The sequence below is a fragment of the Strigops habroptila genome, chromosome Z, assembly GCF_004027225.2.
Source record: "Strigops habroptila isolate Jane chromosome Z, bStrHab1.2.pri, whole genome shotgun sequence".
In the NCBI taxonomy this organism is placed as follows: domain Eukaryota; kingdom Metazoa; phylum Chordata; class Aves; order Psittaciformes; family Psittacidae; genus Strigops; species Strigops habroptila.
This window is the reverse complement of record NC_044302.2, coordinates 42,252,000-42,275,119: the sequence shown is the minus strand read 5'-3', so window position 1 is coordinate 42,275,119 and position 23,120 is coordinate 42,252,000. Positions and strand designations below refer to the sequence as shown.

The 23,120-nt window shown below is 47.7% G+C and overlaps 2 protein-coding genes across 8 annotated transcripts in view; one reads left to right on the top strand and one right to left on the bottom strand.

The window, feature by feature from the left end:
* The first annotated feature begins 7,046 nt into the window (after window positions 1-7,046).
* LOC115619931 (tudor domain-containing protein 7-like) lies at window positions 7,047-19,920 on the top strand. The gene is made up of 4 exons (XM_030512956.1): window positions 7,047-7,320; window positions 8,071-8,284; window positions 13,907-14,208; window positions 19,858-19,920. Exons 1-3 carry the CDS (start codon window positions 7,089-7,091, stop codon window positions 13,944-13,946), a joined length of 486 nt encoding a protein of 161 aa, XP_030368816.1. The 5' UTR covers window positions 7,047-7,088; the 3' UTR covers window positions 13,947-14,208; window positions 19,858-19,920.
* DGKQ (diacylglycerol kinase theta) overlaps window positions 15,294-23,120 on the bottom strand; it is a 98,189-nt gene continuing 90,362 nt past the window's right edge. For 4 of the 7 annotated variants that reach the window (XR_003995175.1, XM_030512954.1, XM_030512953.1 and 1 more), the window contains exon 23: window positions 15,294-22,918. Coding sequence is in view for 3 of the 7 variants with exons in the window: in XM_030512954.1 (XP_030368814.1) it covers window positions 22,826-22,918 (93 nt within the window). In the remaining 4 variants the exon portion in view is untranslated. The remainder of the gene's footprint in view (window positions 22,919-23,120) is intronic. The other 3 variants (XR_003995173.1, XR_003995174.1, XR_003995172.1) reach the window with 3 other exon arrangements.

The window sequence follows — 23,120 nt, the reverse complement described above, 5'->3', positions numbered from 1 at the left end:
GCCGCCCGCCCGCGGCCAACCGCCCACCAGCACCGTGCGCATGCGCCGCGCCCCCCGCCCGAGCCAGCCCGCGGCGCAGGCGCGGAGCCTGCCGCCTGCCGCCCTCCAGCACGGCGTGGGGCACGCGGCCGCGTGAGGCGGCGCCCCGGGAGGCTGTGCCGGAGCAGCGCTCCCGGCCCGCCGTCACCGTGCCCTCCTGTGAGCTAAAGTGCTGAGTTGTAATTTGGGACCGCTCTGGGGAGAGCAAGGTGGGCCTGTGCTGCCTTAGGGCATGTGGAAAGTAAGGGTAGCCTTTGAAGATAAGGAAGGAGTAACCGTGACAGAGGGGCGGTTCGCCTTTCTGTAGTCAGCCTGGTGTGAAGATAAGAAAGGAGTGACCAAGACAGACTGGGCTGGTTCTTCAAGATAAGGAACAAATCAGAACAAACTGACTTAAACCACGGACACAATGGTCAAGTAATTCACAAGGGTCTTTTGCACATGTGCAAGCATGGAAGTCAGTCAGTGGTTACAGTGAGGAAGACTTACCAGGGACCATCAGAGACCCTTTGAGACCACCACGCAGCAAGAAATCACATGAGTAATTAAAATGCAAGTATTACAATTAGGTTTGTGAAATCTAATGGATATGTGAAACATTTTCCAGGGAAGTTGTAAATATGCTTAAGTTTGTTGAATATATGGATGCCACTTGTAGACTCTGGCGCACTCACCTTTGCAAAATGATTAGCATGTGCACCCACCACTGCAATAAAGAATGCCTGCTTTTTAAATCTCCAAGTCTTAGAGAGTTTCTTCAAGCCTTTTGCAGTAATACTCCGACCATGGGCTGGGAAACCTCAGTCCTGCTGCAAGGCAGCAGCTAAAGTTGCCTGCTTGAGCAATGGACTAAGTAATGACACTTAAGTGTGTCTCTTCTGCAGAGAACACAGCTTTTAAATTAATTCACTTAATTGCCTCAATTTCCGAGTACTGAAAACTAAATTTACTTGTATAGTTGGATCTCTCTATTGACTCCTGTACAAAACCAGCATACAGGCGCACTCTCCATCAAGGAGGGGCTGATGGGTGCCTGGGTCTCCCCAGCTTCGCGGCACCCTCTCAGTGGGGCTGTGCCTGCCTAGCCTGTACCCAGGCAGCTGCCGAGCTCCAGAGGTACCGTGTCTCTGTGGGCACCTGAAGCAGTGCTGCTTAATTGAGACCTTTAGATCCCACAGGCTTCGCCTCCATTGTGTCCTCCAGCACTCCACATGGCTGATAAGTGTCCCACACAGAGGGGCAGAAGATGGTTGCCAGCTGTATGCTATCAGGCCTTGTGAAGTCTTCTCCTTGTGAAGCATTGCCAGCAACGGTGAGACCCTCACCATCCTGCCGTTGGGGTGCCCTGCCACCCTGCAGCCGGCCTGCAGCAGCATTTTTTCCTCTGCAGATGTCATCCACTTCTGAGAGCCAGACTGGATGTAACACCAGGTCAAGCTGCATGATGGTGGATAGATGGAGGGCTGCCAAAGCCAAGCCAGAGAAGAGACTACAAAGGGAGGGAAGACAACAAGCCAGAGGGAGACTATAAGGGCACATGCTGAGGTGGGTATGCTGAACCTGACTTTGGGTGTTCCTGCAAAAGGCTCCCAGTGATGCCTGCTACAAAGACTTGGTGACAGCTGTCTTCTGCCACAACCATGACAGCTTCCAGGGTCCCAAGCAACCTGTCAAGAGTCCAGTATTCTCTGACCAGGCTTTTTAAGATGGTCCATACATGGAGGGTCCAGTGTTTAATGCAGAGTTCACTTCTTTGAGACTATTTGCATTTTCAAGGGTTTTCATTTAGTAGGGTGATACAGCAATCACAGTATAAATACACATTACACTTTGCAGACTGTTGCATTTCCAGTATACTGTGGAATCACAGTACAGTTGTGAACCACATTACTGGTCTGTAGAGTATGCTAATTGTCACAACACTGGCTGTTCCTAATTGTGGGTTGCAGTCAGCTGAAGCCTGAAGCTCTCTCTTTATAGAGATCCTTTGTTCATTGTTTTTGGCATTTTTGTACTTAGTGTTGTGATAAGCCACATACACACTCCCAAGCTGGTCTGCTTGAGTTTATTGCCATGGAGTCTGCAGTGAGAACTCTGTGTCCCATCTCTTCCCACCTCCTGCCTGTACTCTATTCTTCTTGCTCTAACTTCTCAAGCAGTTCAGTATCACGCCAGGCCTGTACTTCTCTCATTACGTCATTGTGCTAGTGCTGCAAATATCTCATTTGATACAGAACAAGTGGTTCCAACTGTTCTGTTTACAAATTATGGTCACAATGGACAAAGATAAGGAAAGATAAAACAAGCAGCCATATCAACCATATACATCTAGTTGTCACAGTGAAAACAAATACATTTGCAGGCAGGCCAAGAAAAGTTCACACAGAGCAGGCTTCACAGCCCCCAGCCTGAGGCCTTGTGAAGTCAGTACAGAGCTGAGCCATCACTTGTTTTGTTAAGTGTTTCACATAGCTCATTTAAATCACATAACTATTATACTTGTAAAATTACTATGATGAGGTGTAGAGCCAAGTTGTGAACACATGCAGCTGAAGAGACCTGTCCAACAGGCACCATGGTGGGGAGGTTCTTTATTCTCTTCTCTGGGTCTGGTGGAGTAAGCCGTACGTACACGGAACTTGAAGGTATAATCACTGTGGAGAGAAGTTCTTCTGGCAGGACAGGTAGCTCAGGTCCTGTGGTTTGCCTCAGAGTTTGTGGTGTTTGCACCAGGCAGATGAGTCATAGCAGGCAAAGTCCTGTGTTGAGAAAATGACAGGGCTCTACAGAAAAGTGCAAAATAAGCTAAAACCTGTTACAGTTTCTTAGGTAAAACTGAAATCATACGGTGATAGCATTAAACAGATCTAATGCACACACAAGCTCACAAGCTGTGGTTTTTTAACAACAAAACTAGTTAGGGGTATAGTGATCTGCTTAAAGTTGTTCTTTGAGCTTAGCTGATTCAGCCAGTCTGTCTGAAACAAAGACATCCTCTGGTTCCTTTGGTATAGAAGTTTGGCTTCCTTTGCAACAGCTGTGGTCAGTCATTCCGTTATTGTCCCCAACACAGGGAGCCTCTTCTTAACTCCTCAGAGCATGGCTTCCCTGCATGTGTGTGGTTGCAGGGCAAAGAGGTCCTTGAACTGGTGACAGCCCTGTGACTGCAGCGGGAACTGAGAGCCACTTTGGAGCCTACAGGATACTAGCAACTCTTCTGAAGTTTGCTGTCCTCATGAACATGAGGAGATACAACCTGGACTGCTGCTGGGAACATAGAGCTGCTGCTTTGTGAGTCACACCAGGCAGTGCAGTAATTGTTTCTGTTTCTTCTGGGCATGTCTACACAGTTAGAAGCCCTGGGCATGGAGCAGAAGCTTAACACTTTGACCTCCTGTTCCCAGTGCTTTTAAGATAACCATGAGAGGGAGAGTAAGCCAGGCAGACTGCAGAGGATGCTTGCAGCATGCAAACCTCAACAACTGAGAGGCAGTTCAGGAAAGTGTTCATGGACATTTCTCAGCTGTTGATGAGTGAGACGGAGCTGGGAAAGCTTGTCTTCAGCCTCGCCTGAACCATGGTCTGGTGGCTGGGATAATGAGGGCTGGGCAGGGGTAGCTTTGTGAACTGTCTTGCTCGACTGAACTCTGGGAACACATTTGTTTGTGCAAGTCCGTGCGTAGTGCAGCATGCTCTTGCTGCAGACCAAGCCCAACACAAGGGAAAAATACAGACAGTTCCTTGCTCACAATGATTTAGTTACAGTTGGTATGCTCCGTAGCCCTGTGCAGACTGCTGAAGAGCAGTGGAAACTCGGGGGAGATCTCACCATCTTGGGTAATATCAAGCACTACTACACAGTATACAGGGCTCTGTATTTGCCCACAACATTAAAAGGTTTTCACAATTCTCAGTAAACACACACCAGAAAATCAATAAATGCCTGGAGGTTAAGGTAGGGTTTGGTTTGCAAAGGCTGCTGTGGCCCTCTGCCAGTGTGAGCAGGTAGATGGACAAGTTCACCCAGGAAGCAGTCTCTTGCATCTCCGGGACTGAGAGACAAAAACCCAGACCAAACACATTTTGCAACAATGACCTTATGTACCTTGGTGGTCAGGTACACCACCTTCCTCTGATGGGAAGTTCCTGCTGTAGGAAGGGCACTCAACACAGCTGTGGGAGCAGCTCCATCTCCCAGCCCTCTAAGCACTGAGGTTCATTGGAGCGCGCAGGGCTAAACCCCATGCCTACAGCGGGCAGGCACCCAACACTGCTGTCAGCAACAGGACAGTGCTGGTTGGCACATTTCCCTTAATGATGCAGTGTTTGTCAGCATGGGGTGATGGGCAGGCAAACGCAGAAGCGGGTTTTGAATGCTTTTAGTATCGAACCTTTAATACTAAGTTGAGATTTATACATTCGTCCAGCACATGACGTCCCCATAATGAGTGCGTCCAATGGACTTCCTGGGTCTTTTTCTTTTAACCACCACCTCCTCTCACTCTCTACAGCGCTGTTCACCTCCAGGCAGGTAACTGCCACCATTTTGTGTGAGGTAGCTGCCATTTTGTTCAGTGTTGCAACCCCATTCCTTGGTATCAGGAAGTGGTCAGATACAAAAATATATACATTTATATACTATGCACACAATATGTATATAGTTAGAAATACGTGTGTAAAGGAGTAGAGTAATACGCATTTTTATTTATACATAGATGTGTTGATATATTCTTACAGAGGTATATAAATTAAATATTTATAACTGTAAAATAGGTGTAAAATATAGAGACCAGACTTTATTGAGGTAATGAAATGGATAATTAAATGTCTATAAAATGTAATTAAACAAAACTAAAATGCAGGTTCAGGCCCTTCACTTTGCATGGCTGCACAACAAGCATTGACCTTTTGGGTCTGGGGAGCATCTAAAAGGTGGCACAGAGAAGCTGGGATGTGCCTGAAGACTACAAAACTCTCTGAGATGACCATAAAGAAGGCATAGGCATGCCTGTGGGGACAGGGAGGAAAAGACCAGACGGGGATCCGCAAGAAGACTACATGTGCTTCTTTATCCTTATATTGATGCTGTATGTGCTGTGTGCTGGTTTGCATGCGATCAAGACTGTTCTGTTAGGCAACAGTTACTGCAAGGCTTTGGGGCACAGACTGCAGCCCTGTGCCCTGAGGTATCAGAGCTCCTGCAGAAAGAGCAAGTGGATCAGTATGAGTGATGGGTGTTGCAGAGCTTTTCAGCTCAGACCATGCTTATTTTGGGGCCCAGAGGAGCAGGATGGCAGTGATAAAAGGGCTGGTGACGCTTTTAGTTTTCAATAATAGAGATGATACTCTGCATTTTGCTGGGAGTCTCATGGTGCATATGGCTGTGTGGGATCTGACAGATGCAGAACTGCTGAGCAGAGCAAAAGGGCTGCGTGGCAGACTAGTGTGGTCACACCAAGCCATGTCCCCTTGCCTGAGGATTTGCTACAGGATCACATACACAGCATCTTCCTAGGCAAATGACAGTCTCAGATATGCCAAGGCCTCTTCCTGTCTATCTATTGAAACACATGCTGAATGAGTGCGTGGGGCAGACACTGAGCAGGGCTGGTGAGTGGAGTTGTGGACTGGCATGGGCTGTCACAGCCTGGGGCTGCTCCCACATGTTCTGTGCATCTCTGTGAATCACTGAGGCAGAAGAGGCGTTCTTGGCTCCCCAGGTCATGCTGCATATGTGCGGTGTGCCGGTTTGCATTTAAGCACAGGCAAGGCTGCCCATCCAAGCTCTGACACCGCTGATAGGCTTTTTGCATAGGCGTTGACTGCACAGCAGGTATGCTGTCTGATTCCTAAGCAGGAGCTCCTCAGACAGGAGAGCTGTCCCTCAGAAGGAGAGGGCCTTCCCCCAGCGGCTGTATGTTGAGCCAGCCTAGTGCAGGTGCTGGGTGTGCAGTGGAGGAGGAGAACGAGGGGATGGATGAGCCAGAGAGCACTGCTGGAGGGCAAGAGTGTTGGCCTGTTGCTGATGTTTATCATCCCTTGCCCATATTCCCTGGGCTGTTTGAGAGGAGGGGAAGGGAGAGCTGAGGAGAGCTCTCAAGCAAGCTGTTGCTGCTTAGCAATGACTTCCTTTTTTGTCTTGGCACTTGTTTTTTCTGCTGCGGTTGCCCTGAGAGCAAAGATCCTTTCTGGAGCTGCTCTTTGTTGCCAGCCGAGTGCCTGAATTTCTCTTGTGCTGAACTGTCAGTCCCTGTGCCTGTTGGAGTTTGTGGTTATGAGGGTAACAGTGCTGAGTCTGAGGGCCCATTTTTCAGCCTGAACCACCACCACCGAGCATGGCTGAGGACCATAGAGAGAGGCCCTGAGACCACAGTCTCCCATTTTTCACAAGGGCTTTTTGGGTGTCTGCTTGTGTCCTTGGAGAACTGGAGGAGACCACATCTAGCTGCCTTTGCAGGCTGTTAGTAGTTGAATGGCCCAAAAGCTTGGGCTCGCATCTCCTCTGTGAGGCAAAGCGCACACTGGGTGTGTGTTTTGGGGGCTTGCCAATGCAGGATTCCTGCATCCATTCAAGGAGTGGCCTGTGGCAGCAATGCTGGGCCGTGGCAAGGGGAAGTCGAGGCAAGAGACCATGAAGGATGCCAGGGAGGTGGATGTGGGCTTGCTCAAGGTGGAGCTGTTGTTGGGGCCCATCCCGGTGCCTGCAGGACAATCTGTGCAGCCAGGGGTGCCGCGCTGTTTCTTGGGTCAGCGGGGCAGAGGCAGCTCCTCAGGGTCAGGGTGGTGCCGGGGCCCTGGCGAGCCTTTGCAGGAGGAGCAATGGCAGGAGGGAAGGCTGTGGCTTGCCAGTGTTGTAAAGCAAGATGGTCAGCCTGTAGGATGGGAGTGACAGAGCAGGCTGTTTGTTAGTGGGGCCCAAGCTGATGTGGGAAGGTGCTGGAGAGGCTGTGCTGGCTGCTGTGCTGATCTCTGCTGCAAAAGAAGAGGGAGGTCGCCAAGTCTTTGTTGGCAGCTGAAGCCTTGGCTGGCATGACCCAGCAGTTAGAGGCATGGAGGTGGCTGCAAATCCTTGTGCAGGCTGTGGATTGAGCTTGGGCCTTTCTGACTGTTTCCCCCCTGTCCCCTTCCTGCTCCACCAGGTCATTTGCCATGCTGTTGCTTGCAGCGAGACCGAGCCAATTGCTCAGCTGGTGGCCCGGCAGAGGAGTTCCAAGAGGAAGACGGGACGGCAAGTGAACTGCCAGATGAGGCTGAAGAACACGTCTCCAGTCAAGCTGGCAGGTGAGCCCCAGGCAGCTGTGGAGGGTCTGCCTTTGTGAAAGAGGTGTGCAGCTGCTGGAGCAGAAATCTTCCCCATGAGGCTGTGTCACCGGTGGCCACGAGTTGTGTGGTCCTGGTGAAGAGTTCCTGGGAGCAGGGAGTGTTGTTGTCAAGGGCGCTTGTGCTTGCAAGCCGGGATCGGCAGGAAGCCCTTCTTGAGCAAGGAAGATGCTGCAGCAGTGTGTTCCCAGAGCCTCTGGGTCAGGTTTCCCTTGCTGCTGTTGCATTGCTGTCAGTGGCATCTCCCAGCATCAGGCGCGGACAAGGCCCCACTTGCTTGCGAGTAGGCAGCTTTGTTGGCAGCAACAACGGGCCTCAGAGTTTGTATTCCTCTGTTCTTGTCTGTAAGGAGGGGTTCGCTTCCTTACAGAAGGAAAGGGCTGGGAAAGAGCAGCGTGACCATGGGTCCCACCTGAGAGGTGACATGTTGTGGCATCTCACAGTAAGTGGCTTTTCTGAGAGCGTAAGGGGAGGTGGGTCTGCAGTCTCTTTCCCTGCTGCAGTGCAGCAGTGGAGATTGTGGTTGGTGAGTCCTTGGGTGCGAGCCACAGTGCTGAAGCAAGGAGACCCACAACTGTGGTTGAGAGCATCCTTTCTAACTGTGTTTTGGAGAAGTATGGACTCTGTGGGGAGAGTTACCTGCTGTGCTTGAAGCCTCTGGGTTGGGTGGAGGAGGACACGAACTCACAGCTACATCTGCAAACTCTTTAGGAAAGCCCAAAGGAACTTTGAGACAGCCCAGGTCTTTGAGCGTGCCAGAAGAAGGCAGCAAGAGGCCTGTTCCTCGCTTGCCACGAAGCAGAGGAGTGGCGTGTGGTGTGGTGAAGCCCACTGTGGAGAGCGCCCGTCTCGCCCTGTCACCAGCTGCCGGGAGCGGATCACCTAAAGAAACGCCCATGCAGAGACACGTCACTGTGGTCAACAGGTCAGTGTATGCACACGGGTGTGTGTCAGGTGAAATGAAGTGTGCTGGACTCTGGATGCTGCCGTGCCAGCAGTGTGGTTTGGGATGTGGAAACGAGGCACCTGCCTTGTGGAAGTTGAAGTTTGACTGTGGGTTGGTACACAGGAGGGAGGCGGGTGGCCTTTGCCTTTTGGATGCTGCCGTAGCCACCGTGTGCTCTCGGCTGCTCCCGTGTCTTCTGGGGAGCAACGTGGCCAAAGGTGGCACTCCGAGGGAGAGGGCAGGTTGCTGTTCCCCAGGCCCGGGAGGGGGCTGCTGTGGCCAGTGCGATGGAAAGCAGGAGGAGGTTTGTGTGTAGTGACAGGCGATGCTGCGTGGTGAGGGTCGGGGCTGTCTGCAGGTGGCTGCTCTTTACCTCTCGCCTGACTTCTCGGTGGCAGCGCTGGTGTTTGGGGCCCTTGTCGGGGCACTGGGAGCCAGCAGCTGCCTGTCCATGTCTGGGTGAAAGAGGTGAGAGCGGGAGCTGCCGTTGTGCTGGGTTAGCGGTACGTGCTGCTTTCAGCCCCTTTGAGCCTCTCTAATCCCGGGGGCTTACCCAGCGCTGCCCCATCAGCTCTCTGCTGTGTTGTTTTGGGCCACCCGGGGCCATCAGCTGATGGTGGTGAGAAAGCATTTGCTGCTCCTGCATTGGGGCTGCACTGAGTGTGCTGGAGCCACGATTGTGGCAGTAATCCTGTGCCGGTCACCAGGCTGGGTTGGGAGCCAGCCTCCAGCCTTGCCTTGAATGGGAACCACGGCGGAGCTGTGCGGTGGCACGGAGCAGAGCGATGGGTTAATCCTGCCGCGGTGCCGCTCGTTCTGGAACACTCTCAAAAGCAGACGTGTCCTGTGCCCATGGCCTGCGTGTGCCCCGTGTGCGTCAGGGCTCTGGGTGCCGGGGGGGAGATGAGGATGTGCTCAGAACCACGTCAGCTTTCGCTTTACTGTTGTCTGGTAGCACTGCCTCATACCCTCCTGCTGCTCCCCAAAGGGCCCTTTGCTGTGGCTGAGCTCTGGTGGTGCTCTTTGGGCAGTTCCCGGGAGCGCTGGTGCTGGTGGAGTTGGCCAGTGCCAACTCCAGGGATGGGGAGCAGCCGTGCGGCTGCCAGGGGGATCTCTGGAGCAGGGCTGCTCTCGAGGGCGGGAGACGCTCCTGTGTCCATGAGCACTTGGGCCGTGGCTGCAGCAGACGCTGTTTGGACGTGCCCAGGCAGAAATCTGCAGGAGTTAAGAGGTGGGTGGTGGTGGCGGCAGGAGCCAGAGGCTGTGGAGCTGAGATGGGCGAGAGGGGAGCAGGAGCAGGAGCAGGGAGGAAGCCAGAGGAGCCGGCAGCGGCCCTGTGAGAAGTGAAGGGTTGGGAGGCAGAGGCCAGAGAAGAGAGATGTGCCACGTGTGGCAGATGAGGGGAACAAGGGACCCAGGAGGCGTCTGGAGGCTCGGGATGGGCCTCTCTGTGTGCAGCACAGCACCTAATGACACGAGTGTGGACCGAGCTGCCCCCCTTCTGTTGCTCCTGGGTGAAGCTGCAGGGGAGAAACTTGTCAGCAGCTCTGCTTGGTTGAGGAGGCTGCTGTGCAGAGGGGAGAAGGGCCAAGCTGCCCAGCTGTGCAGGAGAGATTTGTTCCACAGGTCCTTCCACCTCAGATCCCTCTTGAGCCAAGCACTGTGAGACTAAGCACTGAGACGGTGCTGACCCTGCCCCACCAACTTCCCCATGTCTGGGCACCCTGGGGCTTGGCCCTTGGTCTGTTGAGGGCTTTGTTCCCCACTGCTGACCACTAGGCTTGGCCCTCACACTGTGACGCACCATGACCTCCATGTGGTGGGTGCTGCGGGGCCTGGACCCTTCTGCTCTGTGAGACATTGTTCCCCCAGCTCACCCCAGTCTCAGCACCGTGGGCCCTGGCTGCTGGGCCATGCCTTGGGCTGCCCTGTGTCCCTTTGCAGGCAGGTTTCAGAGCCAAATTCTTCATGCTCCACGAGGGACTATGTCTCTTATGCCCTTTTGTTTGTGGCCACAGGGACAGGTGGGTCACCCCCAGGGCACAGCTTGCCAATGCTTCCCCAGTGTGTGTGCCCCCTTCCAGAGAGGAATGGCACCTACACCTTCCTGCCGCTCCTGCAGCAGCAGTCCTTGGCAGGGTAGGACAAAGCAGGAGCCTCTGGGGACACTGCTGCGGGACGAGGCTCAGCTTTCTGTCTCCATCAGGGCACAGCCCTACTGCCTGCTTCCTTCTTGAGTAGGAGCAGAAGAAGCTGGCTGCCCCACGCTTTCCATGCTGCAGCATGGCATTGCACCACTGCTGCTCCCAGCACATGTGGTGGGTGTCTGGGTCCAGCATCATGTCTTGGCGTAGGGAAACACCCTATGGTGGGGATGGAGGCAGGCACCATGGGGAAGGCAGCATGAGGGACCATCGAAGAAAGCTTTGGAAACATTGGGAGAGCAGCTACAGGAACCTGTGCCCCCAGCACCACGCCTTACTGCCTTTCTTGTCCTCCCAGAACTGATGATAGTTTCGGAGGAGGATGACTTTAAAGAAACAGAACAAGGTTTTTTATCCGTGAACCAGTTATAGCATAAGCATTTTTGCATAACTACAGCACACCATTTCTCTTACAGTAATTTTTAACCTGCAGCAATGGCAAGATCGAGCGGCTGGGCAGGGGTTCCTGAAGGCCTTTCCTGATTCAGAGGTGGGTTTTTCTATCCTCAGTCTGAAAGCGAGAGGGCAGCAACCTCCAGTTTAAGAGCGAGTACAATTAACTAGACAGCAAAATCATAAAGCTGTGCTCGGCAGCGAATAGCTTTGTTTGTATATAAAAAACAATTGCCAGAATGAAGGTCCCTGTTTTAGTAGTGTGATTCCTTAATGACACTGATTTGTCTTGTGCCAGCACTTAGCATGAAACTTGGCAGACACCTGGAAAGATATTTATAATTAACAGAAACTAAAGCAGCTCCCTGGAACAGGCAGATATAACTCAGACTTTGGACAGGTTTTAGCAGGTTGCATTTTGAAGTTTATGACCAGAGCTGCTGACACACCATAGCTAAAACCATGAAGAGATTGCAAAGAAATCTACACAATGTTCACATATAACCCAAAAAAAGCCTGAAAAAAAAATAAAAATAAAGGAGTTAAATGTTTCTAGGGGATAGCAAATATGGCAAGCCATTGTACAGAGCATTGCACATAGGAGTGGAAAGGGAGTGGGTGCTGAGGAGTTAGGAGGAGGATGGAAGTCCTCCAGCAGGAATCAAAGGTTTGGAAGCTGAGGGGGAAGAGTGCAGAACAAAAAGCATCTCCCAGTCAACTGAAGCAGGCTTCCTTCTGTAACAGGGTTGATGGAGGCTCTTCAGTTCTGGCATCTCCTATGTGAGGTCTGTTTTCACACTTTTGTTGCAGATGTGCTGAGACTCTGTTAGACAGTCCCCTCAGTGTCCAGGAGTTCTGTTTGGACCAGAGATGTCAGGGTGCAGCTGTGGGGACTGTGGCTTATGAGACAGAGTTGTAGGACACCTGCTGCCACCTCTGCTCCATGTTTCGTACATGCAGATGAGAGGATGCCAAGCCATCCTGTTGTGACAGAGAGCTGTGCGAACAGGACCTTCAATACAAGGTTGTGTAGTGGCGCATGAGACTGGGTTAGTTTATTTCAACTTGGCCAGTTTGAAGCAGGACTATCAAGACCCATGGCTCATGTCCTTGCTGCTGGGGATGTTTTGTGCTCCCAGAGCTGCTATAGTTGCCTGTGTTTTGGGCATTGCAGGAGGGAAGGCCACTTTGAGCCAGGAGGTCCTGACCTCAAAGCAGTGTGCAGATGAATGGATATGTGAGCAGCATCCCTGGGAATGGTGGGCTCACACCAGCTTTGTAGGTGGCCAGCACAGAGCCAGGGCACTGGTCCAGCAGCAGGGCTAGCACTTGATGTGAGAGTGGCTGCTTGTGGTAAGTAATCAATTTGATTTCCTGCACAGGTTGGCTGAGGGAACCCCAGAGGAGGCAGAGCTTGTCCCTATCCCGTGTCCCAGTCTGGCATGAGGCACTGTCTGTGTGCAGTTTCTCTGGGTGTGTTTTCTGGCTCCCGCCCTGACCCCCTCTTACTACAAAGGCAGGCTTGTATTTACAAGCCAGCAGGCTCCTGGTCAGGGTGTTTGTCTGACCAGACTCTGTGCCTGATCCTTGCAGGCTGTTCTACCTCATTAAACTTTGTCTATAACTGTTTTGTTGTTCTTGTTTTCCTTCTCGCTCTGTGATCCCTTAGCAGACTTTTAAGCTGGTTTTCTTCTGCACAGACCAAGAGTATAGTGCCAGTTACAAGAGAGGCCTGGGAAAACTGAGAGGAATGGAGAGACAGAGATTAATTCAGTAGTGAACTTCAAGCTTAGTTAGTTGGTGAGAAGGCACAGGGTTGGCCCATTTATGTTATTCATGTTGATGCTGCTTGCCTGTGTGTGGGTGTCTGCAAAGGCTGCTCTGTGTCTGGGTTGTTGTTTGCAGCAGGCTGGTCCTGGGAATGAGGAAGCACAGCCACTGCCACCATGTGTCCCAGCACTTGGTCATGCAGCCCCGGCGGGAGGAATCCCATGTGCTACTGCCCACGAGTTCTCCACAAGAAGAACGCATCTGTGTCAGGGGGCCAGAGCTGTCCTCTGATGGCCAATCTGATGCCCAGAATGCCCCCAGCTGTCCCTCAGTGTAATTTTCTTCTGACTTAATCATTTGTCTCAAAGTTTTTTGCTTAGCTGTGCTTCAAAGTGTATTTGTCTAACTGGTGACTAAATCCACTTGGAAGTCAAACTGGGATTCCTTGTGGCCAAACCATCTTTCCCTTTGTCAGACACCAGTTTCCCTTGTTGGGAGTGTGGCATGGCCAGATTGCAAGGCACAACCCTAGAGGAGTAGGAGAGGGACTGCTGGAAATCGTCCACGCTGTCTGCAAACCAGATCCTCAGCTCAGAAGAGGGCAAGGGTAGAATTCTCTGGCTGATCATCATTAATATAGGCAGAACGTCATGGCGTCTTGGCAGCACCTGTGTTCCTGGATGCGTATTGAACTATGGAGATACTAATCCTCCACTGAAGCCTATGGTGCCTCACCCTGACATGTCAGGTTACTTCAGCTGGTATCTTTTCCACCACAGGCCGCTTCAGGTGTACTTAAACATGGGATGCAACCCTCTGGCTACTCAAACGATCCCTTGTCCCCCAAATCCCTCCCACAGTGAATTTCTGGAGCCCCAGCTAGGAAGCTCCTCCACTCGCGTTTCTCTCCTTCTTTTCCTCTTCCCTTTGACAGTCAGAGCACTCTCATTTAGGCTTGGGTAAAGGCTTTGAGGCCTCCCTAAGATGGATAGGATTGAGGATGTGCCTTTATGCTCACTAAGCAACTTTCAGGAGGCCTCAGATGGCATCTGCCCCACAGCATACATCTAGTGGCTTCCTCCTGTGGGCAGGTTGGGGTGCCATGCACACCACTTCAAGATGTCAGTGCCAGAGGATCTAACAGTGCTCTACTAAGGAGGAGGATCATAGCTTCATCACTGCCTGCTTCCTCCCAGGTACTGGAGAAATAGATCACACTCCCTTTCTCTTTCAGGACTGTGTACAAGGACGAATGTTTTGGTCATGTATCCTGAAAAACAAAGTTTACCTATTGCGCTGCATGCTGTTGTCTTGCAAAGGTGCACCAGAAGCCCACCTGCAGCATTTGGGAGGATTTCACCGCATTCTGCACCCACAGAGATCCGAAGACCTGCAGTGTTTTACCCACTGGACAGCCTGGCTGGCTCCTGTAATTGCTTATTTGAAATAGGTGTTGGACTGCAACGTGTGAAAGTTGAAAAGAAGTGCATTCAATGTGAGGAGCAGTATGGAACACCACTAGGACCTGAAAAAAGAGTAAGTGCCACTTTGCTTTTCCTGGTTAACAAAGAAAGGGCAATTTTTCTTCCATTTTTAAGGCAAGCTGGTACAACTAAAGCTTGATTAAATCATGAACACTTCAAGGTTTGGATCTATAGTGCTGGGGATTTTTTTCCCCTCTGCATGAAGGTCAGTATTTTGTTTGCTTCCTGTTTTCTCCCAGAATAGTAGTTCTGAAGTGTTTTGAAGTGTTTTGCTAGATATGTTTTTAAATGTGGTTATAGCTGCTTTGGAACTTCTTGATTTGCAGCCCAAGAAGGAACAGTAAGGTACCCCAAGATGCTAGGGCAAAAACAAGCCCACCCCTGTTCTGCAATCGATTGTTAACAGGGTGGGGAAAAAACAATTGCTGCAAGGCAGAGGAATGGTTACTGCAGCAGAGACATCCTATATGGAGGTGTCAAGCTGACAGACCCATCAGCCTTAAGAGGCAGGGCCGGGGCTGATGGGTCTTGCCCTCCAGGGAGGCGTGGGATGTACACCTGCAGTGATGGGCTGAGCTTCCATCCAGGCTCAGCTCCCTGGACAGCTATTCCTCTTGCCCCAGCTGACTCCCTGTAAGGTCCACAGGGTCTGGGCCTTCGCTTGTGCAGGCCAGGCCCACCACTGCTCAGTTGAGCCAAGCACAGTGGGGAACATGCATGGTCCTGTTCCCTGAAAACAGCCTGAAAACACCAGGTCATGTGTTTCCAGAGGAGCGCAAATAAGGCAAGCAATTGTACAAAACTACCTTGGAAAATCTGTATCATCATTAGAGTAACTCACGAAACACACTGTGGTGCTATTACAGAAAGATTTTACCAGTTACAGTAAGTAACTGTAAGTACCTACAGAAATAAGGGTTCAAGAAGTGTTTGAATCTTGTAGGGGTTAAACTTAGTGTGTAGAAGTCATCTTAAAAATGAAAACCTATGACATAACACATGCTCCTCCTCAGGGAGCATGACCCAGTCTTGAACATTAGGGCTGCAGAAGACTGATAAAAGTCCAGCTGACAGAATGTTTGTCTCTGCAGAAGTGTATTTCACTGTTTTTTACAGCACGACTACTCCACAAACATCCAGGATAGAAGAGATGTTGTATTTTTCACACACAAACTCTACTTACAGATCTCTGGAACTTGTAAATATTACTTAGAATACAGAATTTCAAGTGCAAAATGTACAATCAAATTAAACACAACACACATATTGCAAAATATATACAGAATTGTGCTAAGAACATAACCCAAGGACAAACAGATGTTTAAATAGAAGAGTTCATCTTTTATAAATTACTTTTTTTAAACCAATTAGTACACTCAGTATGTTATTTGTAGACAAGTTACCACAGCATAGTGATGTGTCTCATTTGCAAGGCAGACATTGAGAAACAAGTTACATCATTAAAAGCCTGTTTCTGAGACCAGTCCACAAGTAAACGTGTGATAATGCATTACTGGTTTGAGGCACACAATATGGGAACAGTTTTCACTTTAATGCTTATACTTAGGCTTTTTTTTTTTTCTGAGAATTATTAGACAGATGCGCAAAGAATAAGCACTAGACAATAACTGAACTGTTCTGTGGTCAGCTTACCTTATCTTGTTGGGCCAAGATGACTTACTACCAATGTATCAGAACATTCACAGGAAATGCTTTAAGACAGAATATCTTGATACTGAAATAGCATTCATAAAACTGCTTAAAGCTGGGCTATTTAAATAACCAGAGGTGAGAAACACAGTTATTTAAGCAATACTTAAACCATAGTTTGAGAAGAGTTAAGATGTGATGGGTGATTCAAAGTATGCAGGATGTTATAGTGAATTATAAACTGTGATGCTTTACATTCAAAGCAGAGATGCTGTCTTCCAGTAATCAGAACTTAGAGCTTCAAGGTAATGATTACTCCTATGTGCACCATTGCTAATTAAACTATTCCAAGGATAACTTGCTTTTGGCATGTTCAGAAAGCTGGAGTTATAAAGCTATTGCTATGCTACAGATCCCCCGAATTTTGCTTTAAAATAGCAGTGAAGGCTTTATAAGCACCTAAAAATTACACAATAGATAGTAATTCTTCAAGCACCTCTTGCTACCCAGTTTGGCAAGGTCAGCAGCACAAAGAAAGGGATGCCACAGCGAGGCAAGCTGGTAACTGACTCACATGGGCACATGTAGATTTGCAGCTTCCTTCTGTCAGAAAACAAAAGGGCTAATGCATGGCACACCCGGTGTGTGGACAGGGAGGGGACTGCAAGTGCCAAACGGCCCTGCAGCCAGGCACACAGGCAGACTCTCTGCTCTTTCATCTGCGGTGATGTGCATGGGGAAGAGGTTCTGCCTTCACAGCCCATGTCTGTAACTAGGAGTTGCTGCCAGAGGAGTGATATGGGACACGCACAATGTAAGCGAACCCACATCTTCTTCAATCAAGTCATCTCCTAAGTAACACACAGGAGCTGTGCACAGTGAATGTTAAGTGGGTGTGTTGCTAGGAGAGCTCAGAAGGATAACCACACCAGTAACTGTGCCCAATTAAAAAATACTTTGCTTTGGGATACATCTTTAATAACTACACATTTATTTCAAGACTTCAGACCAACTTTATCAACAACACTGAATGCTCATAAATATCTTCACAAAAAATAAAGGCAATCTTTCAGAAAACATGTTCAGTACAACACTTGCATCAGTAGAAATTCTGTCCTTTGGGTGGCAGAAAAGTCATAATCCCCATTTAAATCTTTCCAAAGGGACATAACCAGGAATCTAAACCAGAAGGCGATTTTTTCATTAATTGTTATGGAAAGCACAAACAATGCTTCCAAAACACTGAAAGACTGCACTGTTTCAATAAGCATGTATGGGTTTACAATCAATAGTCACTGTCCTGTAAACATTGAAACTGCTGGTCTAACTGCAAGATAAGATTAGTAATTTGCACTCATTTCACTGCACACGTACAATGGCTACACTGTTAATTACATTAACTAGCAAAAGGAATGAAGGCTTTAAGCTGGATCACTCCTACAAGCCAAGTGTCAAATCAGTATCTGTTGACATTATAAATAAAACTTTAACATTGCTTTTATGCATTATAAAATCAGTCTAATAAAACTAAATCTTAGAATAGCAGCCAATTGTAACTGTTCAAAAATATATATGAATTTTCAGTCAGTCAGCTATAAATACGTACTGCAATGGGAGGAAGATACCATCTCTCATTCCCAAGCAGGCTTTCAAGGAGGACACAGTATAAAGCAAGGAATGCTGCAGTAAGACTCCTAAACAGTTGCATTCTACAAACTTGTTTTCATCGTTACCTGAAAGTGCATCTTTGTATCTGTAGAATCATCCCCATATCTACAAAAAAGTACAAACATTGCAATTTTGCCACACTCTAAGCCTGTCTAACCTGGATTTTCTGTTAAGTGCAAAACGTGTATGAAGTGATACATGCCCTGGTACATATAAGATCAAAACCTAAAGATGAGGCAACGCTTGTCACCATGAATCCAAGGTAGTTCAGTAGTTGCTGAGTCTTTACTGGAGAGCTATTAAATGGCTGAAGTAGAAGCTGAAGAAGAAATTAACCAGCAGTCTAAGCCCAACAGCCAGGGCCATGTTCTAGAGCAGGATGTCCGTTCCCCTGCTCTCCACACACCTTCACCACCACAGACTCCTGCCTTTGTTACTAGTTTCAGTGGGGTCCAAAGGGCAGGGAGGCAGCCTAGCGGAAGAGGAAAAGCACAGTTACTGTGAAGGTTGTAAGGAAGAGGTATGAGGCACAGACTGAGAGTATCTAATGCCAGGTCACTCAAGCTCACCCCTCCAGCGCATCCCCAGTTTCAGTGCTGGAGTATGGATCGTTGGCTGTGCCACACAGGGTGTACCTGCACACAGTCAGTACATTACAAAACACCTATGCAGCTAAATCTGTTGAGTGACATTAAGTCCTTTTTATGTGTCACAACAGCTCCTCTTACCTTCTGCTCCCACAAAATGAGGCTTCATTTCATAATGTCACATTTATATGCCAACAGACTGCTGCAGACTAATGTGCATGCGTAAATGCTTAACAATTCCAAACAGCTGATATTTCCAAAGTGAGTATATTGTTTGCTCTTTAAAGAAATGCAATCTGCACAATACTTGTAAGAGGGTAACTGTGAAGATTAATGAACAATTGTCTATACCAGTTAATTTAGTTTTCTCCCTTATTTAAGTCTTGCAGTGAACTATGCTACAGCTTCTTCTAGTTTTTAAAATGCTGAAATAGCCACTGCCATTAGACATGCACAAACTTCATTAAAATCTAAAAGAGCAAGAGGAGCTCAAACTGTGCAGAGACTGTACTATAAACACAGTTGTGCTTTCATTATATTGGCATCATGTCTTCTTGTAAAGCACATGCCCATTAGAAATATGTGCTGGGAAACTCAGAGGGAGCAGAAAGAGAGCAAGCTCTGCCTCCTGTCCAAAATTGGTAAGAGAAAGATCCAGAAGTGAGTGCTATCAGAATGGTGTAACACAGCAAAAGCTGTACAGGTAGGCACTGTGAAAGGAAATACAATAAGGCTTATTTTTAAAGGGTGTGTTTCATGTGCACGTGAAAAAGTTTTTGGCAAAATAACAGTTTCATTTAAAAATCAATGCAATTAAAAGTATCAGTTTTAACTATACAAATCAAGTGTGAAAGCCATGGGGGAAAAGCAGCAAATGTTCTGAAGTAGCACCTGTATCCTAGGGATGAGCCTTCGAATTTGGGTTCTAATTCAAGACAGAGGTAATGTCTTTACCCCTCGAAACAGATTTTAACCAGCTGACCACCTTCTCTTGTCTGCAGGAGCGGGGTATCTGAAATGAAGCATGGTTTTCAGGACCCTTCTCTCCCCCATGCTGGCAAAGAATTGTAGGACACTAGTAAAAGGTCTGGAACGCATATCTCGGCAGGAGAGATGCTAGCTTTGCTGTCTGTGCCTGCCATGGTTTACAGGCAAGGTAAAGGGCAGGGCAGTGCAGAGAGTGTGCTCAGAGTAGTAATGAGCCCGCGTCTCCTCCTTGTCTATAGATGACGGTTCCTGGTCCTGTGTCCCTGATGTTGATTGACACTTAATTTTGACAGAACCAAGCCTCTTCCCAACACTTTTGTTACTGAATTATTTAAAGCACTTGGACAAGTTACCACTAGGTTCTCACAGCACTCAAAGACTCAGTGCTAAGAATCAGTTATCTGCCCACTACCATGTAAATTATATGGCACTGTTTTGCTCAATGTAAAGGATAAGTCAAAATAACTCAAAATGTTTCATATTAACTGCAAAGAGTTATCTACTCTCTTCAAGGAAGTCTTACATACTATGGAAGAAAATACTAGACCTTCTCAGATACTATGTGTGATGAAAACGTAAGAAAAAAATGTATCTTGATATGCAGGCCTTTACACACACAGATAAAACAGGAACATCTTAATAGAGGGGTTAAACATTGAGTTTCTCCTTTTTAAAAGCTGTACAGCAGCTTTTCTATCTAAACTGCCCAGGAATCTGTTTTGTCTTCAAAACATACCAAGCATTATTTTATGATGCACAGAGACCTTAAATGCTAGGTGTATTTTTCTTAAGACATGTTTTCATTCCAGTGTGGCACTTGTCTGCTGAAACAACACATAGGAGTTGGGTTCTGGAAGAAAAGAAAAAGTCAAAAAAAAAGAAAACTCAAAGCCTTCCTGTTCTGCACCAGGATCCCCTCTGACAGTCATGAGGAGAACACATTCTGTCACCTTGCTACCACAACATTACCTAACACAGGCTGGTGCAGTGTTCCAGGGCTGGAAAATCCCCATGGAAGGATATGCCACAGTAAGGGGCCCTCTGATTAAAATACCGTGACCCGAGAGTTTCATGTTATTTCAGATAACAGATACTGAGCAAGAGGAAGAGAGAGACAGATCCTTAATGAGCCAAGAACATGAAACACTGTCAGCTGCAGGATTCTGTACGTCTGGAAAAACAGTAAGACAGGTTGATTTACTTAGGCTGCAGAAGATGGTCAGTACCAGAAAGCTGAAAGCTTACACATGTTTTCTGTAACAAAAAGTCAAGTTTTCCTCTCCATTACTGAGTCAGCCACTGGAAAAAAGACCATGCATTCTTTCTCCTGCTCTGAGGGCACAAAGCAATTTCTCTGGCTTTCTGGACAACTACAAGCAGCAATCAATTTCACATTTCCTCTCTAATTTGTAAGCTTCATCCTGAGAGAGCATACCCTGAAATACAACAATTTACCCTTCTTATTTGTAATGCTGGTACCACGATGTCAGAAGAGCTTCAGCTGATCCTTCATGCCCAGGTTCTGAAGCAGAGACAACCCTGTATTTAATGTTCAGGAGATGGGGATTTTATCTCTACTATCCACACTATCTCCTTCATAGCATGACTCCAGTTTGCATGCTGAATAAAGAGATAACATGTAATCCACATGGTGAACATGAAGAACATCCCTAAAATTAAATGAACAATTTTAACAATTAACAGGCTTCACTGAAAACACGAGTCAGTCCTCTAAATGCATCTCTACTAGAACACTAAGAATAGAAGGAATCACTGAATAGGAGGGAGAAGCTGCAGGCAGGTGCCATTTCTGCATGGCTGTTTGTTCATAGCTTTAGCTGTATCATTCTGTTGCTACAGATGACTGTCTTGCAGCACCCACATTGACACGCTTGTCTGCACTATGACTGGAAAGCAGAAAGCGCAGGTACTGATCAGATGTAGCTGAAGCTGGCACAGTGCTTAGAGTACATACTGATGAGCAAGACCCACCAAGAACTGCCTAAGCACGTGACTGGCTTCAACACAAAACAGCTTTTGTGTATTTCAAAGTTATACTACAGTCCCCTGAAGCAGCTGGAGAAGTTTCCCTAGAGGCATTGGCAAGAGGAACGCTCCTAAAGCTTGAGTGATTAATTCATACCATCCATAGATAGATTAGTTATTACCATGCAGCAGAGGACAAGTAAGCCCACTTGGCTAGCAAAGGGGGTTTTGGCCAACATAGCTTAAAGTATCTCCAAGCAGCAGATGCACACAAGTGGCAAAACCAAGCAGCACAACTGGCTCAGAGGGCCCCTTGTGTATGATGCTGACCTGAAGTGAAAGGTTCAGTCACTAGAGAACCACAGTGAGATGAGACCAGCAGAGATGCAAGTGAAGGCCAACACGACTACGGCCATGGACAGCAGATGTATAATAGTGCATGGCAGATCATCATGTCTGCTCTAATGCCAGTCTCGAGCAGGAAGCTATTCTAGATCCCCACAAAAAAGAAGTACTGGATCCCCACATCTTCAGCAAATGGTAAGCACAGAGAGGTGATGTCACAGGACATGACGGAGGAATGGCCTCTGAGAAGCACACACACACACACCAAGTGAGAAAAGACAGCCACTGTGTCCCTGGGCCCACACTGATAAAATCTACCAAGGCCTTGAGGAGGCTGTCCAGGTAAGTGAGTTTTCATGACGGCTGTTGCATTCCCAGTTACCTGGAACCTGCAGCATGTTATGCACACACTACAGGCTTCAGTACCTCCTCAGGCTCCTCAGTGAAGGTATGCTATACTTCGGTTCAGCTCTAACATATGACTGTGCTCATTTACTGACGTGAATGCTAAATGGTACTTCTTTTACCCTAATCAGTGATTATTCTTTTAGTCTTCTAGCTTGCTGTTAGCTAACAGTCCAACTGTGACAAATTAATCACAAGTAAAGACAAAAAGAAAAGTCTGGTGTCAAAGGTAATGGTTTCAATGATAGAAAACCATCAGTAGAATATAATACCACCTCATGTGTTCTCGTTCCTCTTTCGTATCAGAGTGTAGCTGCTGAAATTCGAATGCCTTTTAAAATAGGGTTTGGCTGAATAATATAGGAGAAACTAAGCTGCAGTTGAAAACTTGCTCTACAAACTGTTTCCCCTTCATTCATTCTGTCCAAATACTGTTGAACTAAACTCTGAAATATTTTGACTCAACTGTTCTAGTACTTCCTGTCCTCCCAGAGCAAAGGGCTCCTTTAATAGAAATCATCTTTCCTGTGTTTTGTATTTTTCTCTTTACGGTAGTACTGTTTCAGCTTTGCTGTTTGGAATGATCCAAGGAGTTTTCAGCAGCTCATGTCTTGGCCCTTTTTTGGCTGGGAGGAACACATATTGATTTCTGGAACAATGCACCAAAATTTATCTATGGAATGGTTTTCTTTAAGAGAAGGCTGGGAGGAGGGGAAGAGTCTTTGTAAAGGTAGATCAAAAATCTCAGCATCTTGGAATTTCTGTTTGGCCTCAGTTTCTATATACATGGAAAAGTAGGAAATAGCTTATGGAAAAGCAACCCAAAGTAAACATTTCAGATGTGACAAGTGGTATATAACAGTTATTTTTAACAATGAGGCACTATCTTTGAAAGACAAAATAGAACTTGATACTATCAAAATGTAATGAAAGGCACGCTCATAAGCAACTCTCTTCACTAGCTGTCTGCACTCTGTTTTACTAAGCCGTCTTGGTATCTAAAGTAGGTCTGCTGCATCTCTTCTGAGCACAGGTCTCCACTTAGCGTCCTCCTTCAGAGACGGACATATCCCCTCGCATCTCTTTCACGCTTCCAGTTTTTTTCTGTTTCTTGGATTTTTTCAACATGTGGACCTAAAATAGAAAGTTTTAAATGAAAGTGAGCAATTACGTATCTGTAGTCAGCTGTAAGCAGACCTAAGGCAACTAGCTAATACACACGTAAAATGTTGGAACTGCAACAGAAAAAGCATTTAAATACACAACTATCAGAACCACCTATCCTTAAAAAGCTATAGGATTAAGTGCCTTTTTTCCCATAAACATATATACACAT

Excerpts from the sequence above, each read along its gene's own strand:
- LOC115619931 (XM_030512956.1), top strand. The coding sequence starts at position 7,089 with ATGGAGGTGGCTGCAAATCCTTGTGCAGGCTGTGGATTGAGCTTGGGC. Across the intron at positions 7,321-8,070 it reads GTCTCCAGTCAAGCTGGCAG|GAAAGCCCAAAGGAACTTTG; the intron begins GTGAGCCCCAGG and ends CAAACTCTTTAG. Across the intron at positions 8,285-13,906 it reads CACGTCACTGTGGTCAACAG|GACTGTGTACAAGGACGAAT; the intron begins GTCAGTGTATGC and ends TTTCTCTTTCAG.